At 38.5% G+C, this 17318-nt stretch overlaps 1 protein-coding gene across 1 annotated transcript in view; it reads left to right on the forward strand.

Moving 5' to 3' along the window:
* Positions 1-17318, forward strand: part of MSH2 (mutS homolog 2) — a 95369-nt gene that overhangs the window by 50076 nt on the left and 27975 nt on the right. The window contains 1 exon segment of the mRNA XM_058278516.2: positions 11101-11210. Coding sequence (XP_058134499.1) covers positions 11101-11210 — 110 coding nt within the window.

Here is a 17318-nt window from a genome sequence, read left to right on the forward strand (position 1 = left end):
TAGTACAGTAGCACCACTCTCCAGTCATGCCATGCTCTTCATGCTTTTGTGTATGTTTGCTCTTCTGTCTTAAATTGGTGTTTTGATGAACCCCTACTATCTTTCTAAGAGCTGTGTCAAATGGCCCCCTTCTGTGATGTCTTCTCTGGCTTTTCTATGCAGAGTTAGAAATTTCTTTCTCTAGTTTCTATAGCATGTGTGCTTATTATCTATTGCTTTTAATCCCTAAATAATAATAAATAATAAATGTTTTTACTTGATTGCTTAGTTTCCTTATAAATGAAAGATAATATAAAAACCATTTAGTTGGCATTTCATGAAAGGTAGCTAATAAAATTAATCTGCTTTAATTACTAAACTTTTTTTTCTTTTTGTGAGGTACCAGGACTGGGAATTGAACTCGGGACCTCATATATGGAAAGCTGGTGCTCAAGCACGGAGCTACACCGGCTTCCCTGAGTTGTTTTTGTTGTTGTTGTTTGTTGTTTTGTTTTTTGATTTTAGGAGATGCTGGGGATTGAACCCAGGATCTCTTATGTGGGAAGCAGGCGCTCAACCACTTGAGCTGCATCCACTCCTCTAAACACTTTTAAACTCTAGCCTGTGAAGGTAACTGTTTAAGATTTAGTTGGATTTTGTATTTAAACTTATTTAATCTGAAGAAATATTTTCTTTAAATTTTATCTTTATCAGGTTTTAAAAACAACCTAAGTTCTTTGTTGATAAGAGGTTTAACATGGATGGTATTATGCCATCCAGAGATAAATAACATTTTCATGTGTTATTCTCAGTCTTTAAACAAAATTATATACAGTCAGTTCTGCTATAATGTTTTAAAAATATGAATTTGTTTCACTGTGGTCAATACATTAGGGAGCAGTTGGGTACAGTTTTCTGCATTCAGCTATCTGAAGTGGATGGTATAAGAATACTTAAACCTCTGCACCCACATCCCTCAAGCGTCAGTGTTCTCAGTTCACTGTATGCTATATGAGCCACATCAGTTCACAGTGAATACACCTAGATTCTCATTGAGTGTAACAGAAAGAAAAGAACATAGCTAAGCTTAACAACTCCTGGAATGCATTCCCTCTCTACTACTTTCTAGGTTGAATGATGGGAATTATTAACACATTCCAGACAACCTCCTTCCACCATCTCACATTAACTCACAATCTGCAACCCTTTAGAAGTCTTTTTACAAGCAAACTTTAGGTCTTCTGCAATGTAAAGTGCCTTATTTATTATAGTATTTATGTATTTCTTAGCCATTTCATATGTATAAAACTGTGCTACCAATTTATCAAGTTCCTATCTTTTTATATGTCAGTAACGTTTCTGAGTGTTGTGCCCAATCCCATTTTCCCTCAAGCCCTGTGGCTTTTATTGCTCAATTTTGCATTGCACTCTGATATTTTAAGAATTCGTAAGCTGTGTTACAGCAGAGCTGGCTGTATACAAAAATGTAATAGAATATATTGCTAATGTAAATATGTATGTAAAATAATTATTAGTTGTGGTTTATTTTACTAACCTCTATTGTTTGCCATTATTTAAAATATTAAAAAGTATTCATTATAATTCATAATTTCTTAGAAATTATTATGCAGAAACTTTGTTAAAGGTTTGCGTCCCTCTTTTATTTTGATTTATTTTTTCTTTTTGTAATAGTAAATTTTGAAAAACTAGAATTTCTGGACTGGGCTCTGCATTTTTAATTACTAAAGTAATAAGGCAAAAATGTGAGTGCCCAGTTGAACTCTAGAAGAGGAACCACTATTAATCCAGTGATAAAGTTCCTTTACATTCTCACTGACACTGTGTTTGCTTCTTACTATGGTGTGGTTAATTATTAAATTTTGTTGGGAATGTTTAGTGGGATCTGGATGCAGGGTAGATTGAATGGAGGGACATAGATATAGGGATAAACGTGACTGCTGGCCCAAGAGTATAATTGTAATGAGAAAGTTTTTATCATTGAAGGTAAAGATTGATGATAGTGAAGGTGATGATCCAGGTTGTAATGAGTAGAAGAGAAGGAAGATCTTTAAATTATGCTCTACCAAAAGATAAGATGAGAATAACTGTTACAAGAAGTAACCGTGAGAAAGGAAGGAAAAATAATCTTTTGAAGCTGGAAATAATGAAAAGTGAAAAAAGATTCATAAATAATCAGTGGAATGAGAAGGAAAAATCAACATAGGAAAAGAAAAGAGCCATTTTGCCAGAATTTCATTAGCAATAAATGATGAGCATTGGTGTTGGAGAGAGTATTACTTGTAACAAGGGTGACCATGCAAGTCCTCTGCTTAAAGAAAGGAATGACATTATCAGAGAATTTGAAAGAGGACATCAATAAAGGAAGAGGGGAGGGCGATGAGGAATGCTAAGGAGATCGATACTTTATAGTGTCTAGTAGTAGCAAAGGAGAAATGGGGATAATCTTGTATTGAAGGTTGATTGAATTATTTTGATATTTTACTGTGATTTACCTGTACTTTTTTTGTTGGCTTTTCTGATAATTTGATGGTTTGGTGGAGACAGCCCATATTAATGTGAATATTAGAAACTTTCTTATTGGTACCTAAACAGCCCTTTTCCATGTACATGGATTTTAAAACCCATTTCATAAATACCTTGTTTAAAGGGCCAGATAAAGTTTTACTATAATTAATGAAATTTCTAGAGTAAATAATATAGAGAACTTATATGAAATTAGTCAAAGAAATGTGGATATTGAATTATTTATATCTTTATTTGAAACTCATCCTTCTGTTTTCATTTATCAAACTTTTTAATAGAATAAAAATGCTAATACTAACTGTCTAATTTATTTAGGCTTTAGGGTAGAATCTCCTTGGAAAGTCTGCTGACTCAGCTTGTGACTCCTGTCAGACCTTGGGTCTGAGATTAGTGTCAGGAGGGTACATATAAAAGGAGTGCTTTGTACCTGCTATCCAGAACTGTCTTAATAATTAGTTTTTATTCTGGTGTTACTTGTTTATTTAACTTGATTAGAAAGTCTTGGTGTCTTTTCCTTAATTATTTTAACAGCCATTTCCAATTACTTTTCAGTTATTTAAAATAAAGTATTACAAGTGATTTGAGAAAAAAGACACCGATAATTTAAGTATGTTACAGCCAGTTTACACAACACCCTCAACTTTGCCAAATATAACTCTAGGAAAGGCTTCTTTGAGGTGGGAAGTCGGGGACCATGGCATAGCTGGCAGCTGCCAATGGTTGGTCAGACCAGGGATTGTTAAGCACAGATGACTAAAGATGCAGATAGCATAAATGAAACAAATGTGGGAGAATACTCTGAACTGGAGGACTTGTACTTTTACTGATTTGTTGCCATACAGGATTTTGTCTCTTGTCCTGTGTAAATTCATCTTCTCTAAACTCTTGTCACATTCCCTATCCTAGTAAATGACTCCATCGTACACCCAGTTGCCTAAACCTTGAAAATTAATATTGACTCCTTTCCTTTCCCTCATGCACTTAGTCACTGTCCTGTTGGTTCTACATCAAATATCTTTTTATCTCTGTCAGCTTTTATCCCCACTGCCGTCTCTCTAGTCTAGGCTATTATTATCTTTACCTGAACTAGGGTCAGCCTACTGATTGCTCTTGCTGCCCCTTGCTTTAGCTCCCTCTCTAATCCATTCTTACTGCCTCAGCCAACATTCTTAGAAACATAGATAAATGTGTTTCAAACTCCCTGTTTTAGTTTGCTAAGCTGCTGAAAGCAGATACCATAAAATGTGTTGGGAATTTATTAGCTTACAAGCTGACAGTTTAGAAACTGCGAAAAAGTCCAGATCCAGGCAGGCACCGTGAAGACAGTGCTTTTGGAAGCCTGGCTGCTGGCAGTCCTGGACTCCTGTCACTTCTGAGTTTTCTTGCTTTCAGCTTCTTGTTTTGTGGCGATCTTTCACACTTTCTCTTTGTATTTATCCATTGGTTTATAAAGGATGCCAACAAGAGATTAAGACCCACCCTGGGCTAAGCCTTAAACGAAGTAGTCTACTTAAAATAGGTTGACACTCACAGGAATGGATTAGCTTTAAAACATGATTTTCTGAGGTACAATTTCAAATGGTCACACTACCTTTAAGATTAAAATCTAAATTGGGGGTGGCAGATGGGGCTCAAGTCGTTGGGCACCTACTTCCTACGTGGGAGGTCCCAAGTTCATTCTGGTGCCTCCTTCAAAGCAAAAAAACCCACAACAAGCAAATGAGAAAACAAACACAAGATTAAAGTCTAAACTGAGTTACAGGTTCTCCCCCTGCACCCCAGTTCCTTGACATGAATTGTTGTCTTTGCCTTCCTCTCTGTCTGATCTTTTTCTCCTTATTCCTAATACCAGTGTTTTTCAAACTTACTTTGACTATGACCCACAATAAGAATACATTTTTGCATCTTGACTCAGTGCATACCCAGGGAGTACACACATATACACTGTATATATATAAGAACTGGAATAATTTTATAATAAACTTATATAAATCAAAATAACATATAAAGCTGAACAATTAAATAGTACCTTCTGCTATGTACTTTGACATTTTCTTTTATTTCATTGGAAAATTCTAGTTGAGATTTATAATGTTAATTTTATGACCTACTAATGGGCAAAAGCCCACAATTTGAAAATCATTGTTCTGTGCTTCAGTCTAAGTGAACTTGAACATCCCCTAGATTTTATATTCATTGCACACTTTCATCTCCAAGCCCAGGTCATGTGTTTCCAAAGCACCTCTACTTTCCCTATTATACTTGCCACATTCCTTTGTGATTGTTTAATGGCTGTATCCGCCCTACCCCAAGAATGTAACAGCCTGAGGTTGTGGAATAAGTATTCCAGTCAGTTCTTACTGGCATGTAGTAGGTACTCGGTAACTTTTTCTTTGAAGAATGAGAAGTACCACTGATTGTGGAAGGAAGAGTGTAAATGAACATGATAGCAGGGAAATTGAGTTAATTTGAGTAGTCATCAAGTTTAGGTTGCTTTGTTTTGTTAGTTAAAAGATCTTTGGGGAGCAAATGTAGCTCAAGTGGTTGAGCGCCTTCTTCCCATGTAGGAGGTCCTGGTTTCAATATCTGGTACTTCCTAAAAAAAAAAAATAGGTCCTGAAGGCCTTTTTGATTTTTTTAGTGGTGGCTTTTTAAAAATAAAAGTCAGGCACAGGGCAGTCACCACCAACAGGTTCATGGTGGTCACCCTTTTATTTTTGTATAAATTCCTTTTTTTTTTTTAAGTAAAGTATGTTTATTTTTATCCCTCCCTCCACCCCCCCGCAGTTGTCTGCTTTCTGTATCCATTCGCTGTGTGCTCTTCTGTGTTTGCTTATATTCTGGCCAGCGGCACCGGGAATCTGTGTCTTGTTTTGTTGCGTCATCTTGCTGCGTCAGCTCTCTGTGTGTGCAGTGCCATTCCTGGGCAGGCTGCACTTTTTTCACGCTGGGCGGCTCTCCCTATGGGGGGCACTCCTTGCGCGTGGGGCTCCCCTACGCAGGGGACGCCCCTGCGTGGCACGGCACTCCTTGCGCGCATCAGCACTGCGCATGGGCCAGCTCCACACGGGTCAGGAGGCCCGGGGTTTGAACCTTGGACCTCCCATGTGGTAAGTGGGCGCCCTATCCGTTGGGCCAAATCCACTTCCTGTAGTCATCCTTTTAAAGTGCTATTACATCAAAAAGTTACAATGACAAAATATACAAAGCAAACCCCAACAGGGAATGTAAAACGGGACTGGAAGTAGGTCCAGGAGGGAAGCAAAATATTATAGCATAAATAAGCTATAGTCGAACCCAATACTGAACCAAAAATCTCACAGTGGTTTTATATCCATTGCATATAGCTGCTTTGTCATTAGGAACAAGAGTTTATTTTATTTGAAACTACTGAAAAAGGTACATTAGCAAAACTTGATTACATGCTTGCGTCATAATAAAGGACTCCTACCTAGAAGATAAGGGAATAGAAACAGGAAGAAGAGATTTCATAAACAAGTATTCCTTCCAGACACTGCTAGTTGCTGAGGTTGTGATCGAGAGCACAGAGCTTTGTCTCTGCCCTTAAAGAATTTGTGAGGAAAACACATTAAAGTAATCAAACAAATCAAATTTTTATAGATGTTATGAAAGGAAATTCTAATGTGGCATATAAAAAAATGGCAACATGTTCCTTTTTGGTGTTATGGTAGTTGCCAAACTAATTTTTATTGGTGTTTTGCCAATTGTAAGTTAACCTTCGTAAATTCACTGAAGACCATGTCCTCAGTGTTTCTCTCAGTCTGTGAGTGACATTAACATAGGCAAGTTGAGAAAAATAAGCCCCAGAATTATTGTTGATATACCATTTAAGGTTTAGAATTAGAAGGTGGCCTGGGCGGCATTCCAGGAGTGCAGTGTATATTAATAAACCACTTCGTCTTTTTTTTCCCTTTTTTCGTTAGAGAAATGAACTTACAAAATGAATGGAGCCACTTAATCTTGATAGTTTTATGAACTTTCTGTTTTTCCTGAAATTTGTTAAAATTTTTATCATAATAAATGATAAAGTTTTTAAGTGATTAAATTATCCTTTAGGTTGTTAAAGAAATATAAATACTTAAGCTTATTATCCAAATATTGCAGCAGTTTATGAGGCATATACAGCTGCATTCTTGAAAGTGAAATCTTCAAGGAGTTATAAATGAATCATCAGATGCTGTCAGTAAATCTGGTGTTCTTAGAAAAATTATTTAAGGATTTGATTACTTGGACATTTCACATTTTTAAGCATTATGAAGCTAATAATTATTTCCCTGGGTGATCTTTGATATCCTTGCTAGGTAATTCTTGTGTATATTAAAGTTAATTATCCTTGCTCCTTTCTTTTGCTATCCATTGTCTAGTTTGTGTAAGGCATTGTTCTACATGACATAAGTTTCTCTTGTGAAGGCTGTGTGATAGGTGAGGAGTAGAGGGAGACAGATAATAACAAATGAGGGAAGCGGATGTGGCTCAACAGATAGAGCATCTACCTACCATAGAGATGGTTCAAGGGTTTGATACCTATGGCCTCCTGGCTTGTGTGGTGAGCTGGCCCACATGCAGTGCTGCTGCGCACAAGGAGTGCCGGCCCACGCAGGGATGCCCCTGCATAAGGGTGCCCCCATGCAAGGAGTGGCCCCTGTGCAGGAAGAACTGTCCCACATGAAACCGCAGGCCACCCAGGTGTGGTGCCACACACACACCGAGAGCTGACGCAGCAAGATGACGCAACAAAGAGAGACACAGATGCCCAGTGCCGCCTGATGAGAATAAAAGTGGACACAGAAGAACACACAGCAAATGGACACAGAGAGCAGACAGTGGAGGGTGGGGGGAGAGGAAATAAATAAATAAATCTTTAAAAAAAAAGATAACAAATGAGCAAGAATTTCAAGGAGTTATAAGTACCATAAAGAAAACAATATGTTGCTATGATAGAATGACTTGGCTGAACACGAAGGAAACATGGGACTGTGTGGTCAAGGAAGGCCTCTAAGGAGTTGCCGTGAGATTGAATGATGGGAAGAAGCCATCTGTTAATGTCTGGAGGAAGACTAGTGGGACGAGCCAGAGCAAGTGCTGCAAGGCACTAGGATTGGTGTATTGAGGCGTGAAGGAATGATAGAGTATATGGGTGATGTTGGTAGGAGTTGAGGTCAGAAAGGTGAGGTCTGAGGTTTTTAACCATTTTTGTCCCACAGAGCCTTTTGGCTTTTGATGAAGCCCTTCTGATAATGCTGTTTTTAAATGCACAAATTAAAACACATAGAATTACAGTGGAAACAATTATATTGGAATACACTTATCAAATATGTTTCTTGATCTAGAAATATGTCGTTTTAATTAATGTATAATTAATATATTAAATAATGTGACCTGACAGAAGGCCTGTTAATGTCTTTAATTTTGAGTAAGAATGAATTTAAATGGTAATTCAAGATGTCTTGAAAAACTAGACTATGAAAATATATCTGTAATTTCCATCGGTGACAAAGCCATTGTACAGATGATACTTCTGTGGCCTACGTTAATAATGGAAGGAAATGTTAAATTTCAGTTAGAAGTTAGAGAAAATAAAGATAAAATTACTTCTCTGGTTTGTTTATATACTAGCTTGAGTTCCTGAGGTCTGTGGTACTTGGATTATTCCCTTGGATAGCTCATATAGTGCTTTCTAGGCTGCTGTAACTCATGGAGAAAGGGATTTATCAAAAGCCAGTTGGAAATTGGCAAGTGAGGTTTGGTATGATTTACATGTAGAGGAAGGAATTCAAGGTGCTAATGAGAGCTTGCAGGATAGGGAGCTCGTAAGCGCGGTAGGGGACTAATGGACTGAGAAGAGCCGCGGCCGGGTGGACCTGTGTGTTTGAGGGACTGGAGAGTGTTCTGAGAGGAAGGCAACAAATAGTTTCTGAAGTTTTTACAGGTATTAAAGATACCACATGTGCTGCTTGGAAAACCTTCACAGTCATGTGCTAGAAAAATAACAGCTTATGGAAAAAATAGATTTGAGGAAGATTTCAAAATCTGTAGAACTTTTTAAACAATTATTAACCAAAGCATTAACAAACCTTACTTAAATTAGTAGCTTATGTAAAACTCCATTACATTCGCAGGCAGCATCATAGTCCACTCTTTGCAGACTTAAACTCTGGGGCTTTTTTCCCCCCTCCTTTTAGGAGGAAAGTGAATGTGGCTTAAGTGATTGAGCTCCTGCCTACCACATGGGAGGTCCCGGGTTCGGTTCCCAGTGTCTCCTAAAAGAAGACAAGATAGCAAGCTGATGCAACAAGATAATGAAACAAGAGACACAAGGAGTAAACATAATGAGAACCTCAGTAAAGCAGGGAGCAGAGGTTGCTCAAGTCATTAGACACCTCCTTCTCACATGGGAGGTCCTGGGTTTGGTTCCTAGTGCCTCCTAAAAATAAAAGGAAGATGAGCACACAATGAACAGATACAGTGAGCCTAAACAAGGGGAGGGAGAAATTAATAAATAAAATAAATCTTTTTTTTTTAAAGATGTAGGTCTTTGAGGGCATTTGCTTTTGATTTGCTTTTTTTTTTTCTTTTTAATCCCAAGATGGCTCCCTCATCTGTTTGCTCATTGTTTGTGCTTGTTTTTTTGTTTTTTGTTTTGCTTGTTGTCTGTTTTTTCGTTAGGAGGTACCAGGAACCAAACTTAGGACCTCCTGTGTGGGAGGCAGGCACTCAACTTGAGCCATCCTCTCCCTGCTTGTTTTTTTTTTTGCTTGCTGTCTTGCTCATTGTCTTTGCTCATCTGCTCGTTGTTTTTGCCTGTTGTCTACCTTTTTCAGGAGGCACCAGGAACTGAACCTGGGACCTCCCATGTGGGAGGCAGGCAGGCACTCAGTTGCTTGAGCCACATCTGTTTCAGGATTTACTTTTCTTTAAAAAAAAAAAAAAAAAGATTTATTGATTTATTTATTTCTCCCACCCCTCCCCCACGCCCCAGTTGTCTGTTCTCTGTGTCCACTTGCTACGTGTTTTTTTTTTCTTTTAAAGATGTATTTTATTTATTTCTCTCCCCTTCCCGCATCCCCCGCCCCAGTTGTCTGTTGTCTGTGTCCATTTTGCTGTGTGTTCTTCTTTTTGTCCACTTCTGTTGTTGTCAGCGGCATGGGAATCTGTGTTTCTTTTTGTTGTGTCAACTCTCCATGTGTGTGGCGCCATTCCTTTCTTTCGCGCTGGGTGGCTCTCCTTACCGGGCACATTCCTTGCGTGTGGGGCTCCCCTATGTGAAGACACCCCTGCGTGGCAGGGCACTCCTTGCGCGCATCAGCACTGCACGTGGGCCAGCTCCACACGGGTCAAGAAGGTCTGGGGTTTGAACTGCGGACCTCCCATGTGGTAGACAGACGCCCTAACCACTGGGCCAAGTCCACTTCCTAGGATTTACTTTTAATCGAGGTCAATTTCAAATCTGAAGCAGGGCGTAGAAATTAGGGTTTTGTTTTGTTTTGTTTCTTCCAACCCTGGCAAATGCTTTTGAGCCCTTTTTTACTCTGCTTTCCCAGATATCAAAACATGGTGGAAAATATAGTGCCGTTGAACCAGCTACTCTGATATCGTCTTGTATTGCTAAGGTTTGCTCTTCAGTTGTGTGAAAGCTTGCCCTTGATTGCTTTAAAACATGAATGGGCTTGGAAAAATTCATGTGTGAACCAACACCACCTCCATGTTTTGCTGACATCATTTCTATTTACCAATAGTGTAAGGTCTAATTCAGAATGAAGATCCAGGCATTGTAGCACAACAGATTTTATGTGGGCAAAGTGTTGTTTATAGACTGTCTAAATAATGTTCCACACATAGGTACCATTTTCTAAATATGTATAGGTGCTATTATGATTAATAATAAAAGATGAATTCTTATAACAATTTTGCTGACTTCATAGTAGCTTTTCATTATTATTTATTTGCTCCAAGTCATAAACCCAGTAAGTAGCAGAACTGGGGTTGGCACCCAAGTCTTTGGCTTCTAATTCTAACCCCATGCTTTTCACTGTTGACTCTGTTGCTTCAGTTATTCCTTCTCACATAATTGCCCAGCATGTACTCTTAAATAGTATCAACCAAAGTGTCAGTGTGTAAATACCTGGCTTGATTTAACCTCTGTTATTTGGAACACTATATTATTAATGGAAATTAGGGATATAAGGTAAGTTAGAGGTATTTTATTTTAGTGGTTTTGACTTTCGGTTATTAAATCTATAAAGAAATGAAATTCATTTAGTTGTAATGTCACTTCTGCATCTGTAGTACTCTTTATGAAGTAGTCTACAGATGGGTGGGGAGGCATTGTTTAATCAGGAAGCTTTGAGTGCCAGATCACTTCCTTTCCTATAAAATATATTGAATACTAAATATATTTGACTAAAATACCTGAGTAAATAGAACTTTTGGAGACCTGCTGCACAGTTTGTGCTTTTTGAATCAAATGATGCCCATTATCTTAGTTGAATTTTTATGATCTGTAGTTTTGTGTTTTAAAAAATTGGACCTTTTTACTTTTCATTTGCTTTCTTTTAGGAAAACACCAGGCATTGTTGCTGGCAGTTTTTGTGACTCCTCTTATTGATCTTCGTTCGGATTTTTCCAAGTTCCAGGAAATGATAGAAACAACTTTAGATATGGAACAGGTATGCATATGCTTTTTAATTCAAAGACCAGCATATTTTTTGAAAAGCAGAGGCACCTTATAATACTTGCACGTTTATCTTTTCAGTATTTAATTTTGGTACTTTTGTGTGACACCTTTGAAAGGGACTTGTAAACAAATTTTGTTAACAGTTATTTCAGTGTATGAAAATTAAGAAAGACAAGCAGGAAATAAATATTGGGTATCACTGATTTGGTTAAAGAAAATCTCAGAAGATTTCACACATGAGCTGTGTTTTGTTTTGTTTTATTCCAAGAGAAGGAAAATTCTAGCCAGTGGAAAAGGGAAGAGTGAAGGTAAATAAGGAACACAAGAGAGTTTACTACTCTTTGCTTCTTCTTTTTCTTTCTTTTCCTTTCCCTTTCCTTTTCCATATAGGGAAGTTCTTCGGGGCAGCAGGTTAGAGTCTTTATGTTATCTTCTGAATAGTACTGCATAAAACTAAAAACTTATCCCTGACTTCATTTACTGTTCAGTTCTAATATAATAGTTAGTTGAGAGTATTTAGGGTTTAATTTCCTCAGATCTTTAAGAATTTTGAACAGTAATTTATATGTAAACATAAGGTAGAAATAGTTGCTGAAATAGTTGAAAATATCCTACATAAAAAATTAATTTGAAAGCAAAATTAATGGAATGGTTTGTATCTGTTAAATTTTTTTTGTTTAAATTAAATATTTTGGAGCTTGTCAAAAGGCCATTTGTGTAGTGTTTTAAAATTATGTGACTTTAAAAATATTTTGAAATTTTTCTATTTCTAATAAATTTCTTGTTAAATATGATCATGCTGGGAATATCTGCTTGCATTATTCATATTAAGGTAAGTGCTTTGTTGATAGATTTTTGCAGTTTTATTAATACCTGTGGAAGGATTTGTTTGAGTTAATATTTACCTTGTGTGGTGTTGATATTTTGTTTATGTTGAATCTTAATTTTAAGGCTTAAAGAAACTGAACTGCATTTGCTCTGTGTCCTCTGGATTTTAAGTATGTGTATATAGGTATAAATGCTTGAATTTTGTGGTATTTTAGTTCAATGAGTGGGTGACAGTGCAGTCTTTTCCATTTACTTGCAGATTAAGCAACCAAAGAACTTGGATCCTTCCCGCCTTATTTAGGAAAACTTGTGCTTTGGGTATTGTTTCCTGTATAATATTGTTATTAGTGGAATGACTTTAGGTGCTTACCTTTTAGATAAATGAGAGGCAGAAATACTGTTCAGGGACATTTAGAATGCTGAATCTGTTTTCTGTCCCTGGCTGAGGATGTGGTCTTGCCTGTGACTGGGCAGAGTTGGATATTTATAAACATTCCTGGTTATGTAGTTCCTGGAAGGTTAAAAACACCCCCAAACCCCAACCCGCACCGCCCCCACCCCCATGTCCAGCCTGACTATGACAATAAATTACAACCTCACAGGGAGATGTAACAGCAGAAGACCTGAGCTTTTCAGAGTCATTGCAATTGTATATCCTCGAAGGGACCTGGAGGCCAAGCAGAGCTCTGCTGAGATGCTGCAGTTGCTCTTGCTGTTTGTGGCCACCTTTATTCTTGTAAGTTGCTGTATTCTTGCCTTAATATGTTGGGTCTCAAAGGTGAGCATGTATCAGAATTCACCTGGAGTCTTGTTAAAACAGATTCTTTAGATCTTGAGTTGGGCTGAGAAATTTACATTTCTGACATGTTCACAAGTGATGTTACTGCTGCTTAACACTTTGAGAACTACTTGTTTAATAAATTAGGGAATAAAATAAAATCCCAAATTGAGAATGTCTTATTTCTTTCTACCAATTTGTAGCCAACTCAAATGCTGCACTTTTGGGCAGTCACGGGGCAATATCTGGTCCAAAATCCATTTATATAAATGAGAATCTTTAAGAGGTCCTTCAGATTTGTAGCCCTTCTATCAGTGTATGATTCTCATCAAAGATTCTCCCACAGCTGTCTTTTTATCTAGGCCATCCTAGTCACACCTCTATTGCCAGCCCAACCAGATGCAGACACTCTGTGTTTTAGAATAGTAAAACCTCTCTCTCACATACTTTGGGATAGCAAAAGCTGTTTTTCTGTAGTAAATAATTTTTTTCATGTGCAGGATCCACTCATTGGTGATATATATATTATTGTGATAATTACATAATGCAGCAGGATGATAAAATCTTCTGTACTTACACTTTACAATATGCCATTTGATTTTCAGTTTCTTTAAGTTGTGCGGTATTTTGACTATATAGATCCAACCCTTTGGATATATATCTGCCTGGCAGCAAATAAGCCCAAACAAGCCCTCACAAATGATAATGCACTTTTGTAATCAGATTTTGTCTAGGTTCTTGACTATGCTGCAGAAATGAATTTCAAGAGCATATCAGGTGAGTTAGGCCAGTAATTTATTAAGATAGGGAGGGAAGAGAAATGGGAGAAAATAACAGGTTTGGGTCCAGGTAGAGAAGAAGGCGCTGAAAAGTGATAAAGCAGGCTGATTTTACAGACTACAATTTCCCATTATCGATTATAAATGCTCAGGTTTTACTTGCGTGTTGATCCATGAGGGGGAACACGGCGACAGCAGGGCACGGAAGGCAGGACCAGGGCACGACCAGCACCGGGACTGCTATCAGGACAGGATGAAGGCAAGAGAGCAAGAAATCTTTGTGTTTGCTTTTTAAACCATTAATTATTCCACCCCTTTGCTAATGACAGGGGAGGAGTTCCAGCTATTTGCTGTTTTGATTAATTCCCCCAGCTGTCAGTCCCCAGGAAGGCCCAATTATGAAATCCTTGGGGAATATCTGGGACTTCTCCTGGTTTCTGGAGGAAATCTTGTTCTGAATGGCAGAATCTTGTGTGTGTGTGTGGTGGGGGGGGGGGGGGGGTGTCTTCCAGCAGCCATTTGGGTCTGTTGATGTCCACATGGACTCTTTGCCAGGTTCCAGATCCATCTATTGGTTTTCTATCTAGCCTGATTCATTGCCCCCTGAGCGAGTTTATACCTTTATTCTTAAAGAGGTGCTGAAGGACGATGATCATTCTTCTGTAGGTACTTCCTGCTGGTTAGGGGCAGTAGGCCTTGCCTGACAAGGTGTAAAACCCTCTGGCTGTTCTACCTTGGTTGGAGGAAGACTGATGTGGCATCCTGAGCGAAGCTAGATGAAGTCCCCATACTGCTAACAAGATGTTGATTCTGGAATATGTAAACTTGATTAGAATTTTGAGAATATATGGTCCTACTAAGAGGATACTGAACCACAAAAGTAGAAAAGGCCAAGTGCCTATAAAGGTTGCATTTTCCCAAAATTGATGAGAAACAGTATTCTTTCAGTTATTTTATGCTGCTGGTTAACTCTAGGGAGAGACTGCAATAGGCAGCAGGGTTAGGTATAAATTGCCAGTCCCAGTTCCTATGGGAGAGGAGAGGCATTGCCCTTTTTAGTTAAGTTACAGGAGATGTAAACAGAGATTTTTTTAAAGAGGTGTCTGGTTTGCCCTTCCCCCAGCAATAGGCATTTGGGCTTGAGTTAGAGGGAACAGCTGACTTTGACAGATACTACTTTTCTCTTGAAGAGGTATTTCAGGCCATCCAATTACTGGCATTTGTACATCCTTTCAGGTGCTTCTGGTGAGCTGATACTTCCTTGGGCAGCTGCCTTCACTTGGGATTAGTGCACTAAGCTGGAAATTCCTTAACTTTAATAGCTATGGGAATGATCAGCCTACAGAGTAAAGTTCCTTACATTTTGGCTGTAATTGAGAGTGAGGCTTGTTGTCTTGCCATGTTGTGATCAGAACCTGGTTTCCAGGTCCTGGGTGAGGAAAGGTTATCCATAGACCATCTTGAAGGGGCAAGCTGAAGTGGATCCTAGCCACCTCATTTGCTGTTTCTCTTCTGGTGGGAAATGCTTAGCCCTGACAGGATGGCATGTGGGTCTGCCAGTGAAAAAGAAGAGGTAATTGCCCTAATTCATTGCTGTCATACTTCAGATATGTCTACTTTTTTAAATCTAAAATTAGACTGGTAAGTAGTTGCCCTTAAGTATGTGCCAGATGTAAATGGTGGGGTTTTTTCCTCTGAGTTGACTATCGAGATTATATTTACATCAGTTCACACTCTATTTTGCTGATTGTTGAAAACAATACATGGAAAGCGGATGTGGCTCAAGCAGTTGGGCTCCTGTCTACCATATGGGGAGTCCCGGGTTCGGTTTCTGGGGCCTCTTGGTGAAGGCGAGCTGGCCTGCACTCCAAGATGACACAACTAAAAAAGATGATGCAGCCAAAAAAAAGAAAAAAGAGAACAGTACACACTGGCTTTTCAAATTAAAAGTCTAGCTTTTTTTTTTTTTTAAGAGTTCCTTGATCCAGCAGCTCAGTGATGCCTCCCAGAGGACCTAATTTCTTGACTTCTCTACCTTTTTTTGATTTTGGTTTCAACCTAAGGCTGGTTCCCTGTTGGTCCTGGGTGGCTACCCATAGCAATTGGGGCAACATTCCAAGCAAGAGAGTTTTTCAGGTTGCCTTGATGGGACAGTTTCAATAGTGATGGTGGCCATGGAAGTAGAATGTGATGACTGGCCTAAAATAACTAGGGCTCATTCATGGAGCTGGGAGTGAGTCAGCGTCCCCCAAGGACAAGAGGCATATGAAAAATGAATATTGCCGTGAAGAGGGTTGGGGAAGGGGTGGGGAGTGATGTTGTGTAGGCCGCGAGCAGTGTCTACCAGGACTGTGGGCTTTCATGTTTTATAGTATGACAGTGTGTTTTAAATAAGTCAGGTTTGTAATTCCTACTTAACACTGTTGTAGATTCTCTGGGGAGTAGACCTAGTGTAGTGTCTTCTTTAATCTCAGTTACAAATCTTTAAACTTAAACCTTAAAACCTTTCAACTGTCTCAGTTTATAAGGTGAATTCAACCCTTCACTGTCATTACTGATACTTGTGATAAATTTAGGCATTTAAATTATATGACTCAGAGCCACTTTAAGAAAACCTGAAGAGAATGGCAATTGTTTCATATATGATTTCTGAAAGCTTCACTAACTGTTATGCATTTGTGCACTGAGGAGTTACTATGATGAAGGGAATAGTAATTTATGTTAGTTTTTTTATTCCCTCCTATCTTTTCCAGTGTTTTTGTGGCTGCTTTCCAAAAATCTCAAGATTTTCTATTTTTGAAGTAAATGTAGCTCAAAATCACTCCAAGGCAAAGTGCAAGAAAGACTTGATTTTTGGCAAAAAAAGTAAACAATTTCTGTTAAATTTGGTGATTCAGGAGGCATAATTTTTCATTTAAAAAAAAATTTTTACTTTTTATTGTTTTATTTCTCTCCCCCCTCCCCAGTTGTCTGTACTCTATGTCCATTCGCTGTGTGTTCTTCTGTGTCCGCTTATATTCTTGTCAGTGGCACTGGGAATCTGTGTCTCTTTTTTGTGTGTCATCTTGCCCCGTCAGCTCTCCGTTGTGTGGCACCACTCCTGGGCAGGCTGCACTTTTTTCGCTCTGGGTGGCTCTCCTTAGGGGGTGCACTCCTTGTGCTTGTTGCTCCCCTACGCGGGGGACACCCCTGCATGGCACAGCACTCCTGGTGCACATCAGCACTGCGCGTGGGCCAGCTCACTATACAGGTCAGGAGGCCCTGGGTTTGAACCCTGGACCTCCTAGGTGGTAGGTGGATGTTCTCTCAGTTGAGCCAAATCCGCTTTCCCAGGATACATAATTTTAATAAGCTTTTGATACTGAGTATGGGCCATTTTATCTTTGAATATTAGTTTTCACATACAGTTATTATTTACATTTCATTTTTTGTTAGAAAAGTATAGTAGTCTTAAATAAATTTTATTGAAAATACTGGGACAGAAAAAGAATTAGTTCTTAAAAAGCCACAATTGCACTGCCCTAAATCAACTGTATGTTTTGGAGGTACTAGGGATTGAACCCAAGACCTTGAACATGGGAAGCAGACACTCAACCCTGAGCCATGTCCACTCCCCACAACTCTTATCATTTTTTATGAGTATATATATATATATATATATATGTTATGAAGCTAGTGCATATAATGCTTTCAGAACTTCTTGGAAATGAAAAAG

Source organism: Dasypus novemcinctus, chromosome 17 (genome assembly GCF_030445035.2).
Source record: "Dasypus novemcinctus isolate mDasNov1 chromosome 17, mDasNov1.1.hap2, whole genome shotgun sequence".
NCBI classification, from domain to species: Eukaryota; Metazoa; Chordata; class Mammalia; order Cingulata; family Dasypodidae; genus Dasypus; species Dasypus novemcinctus.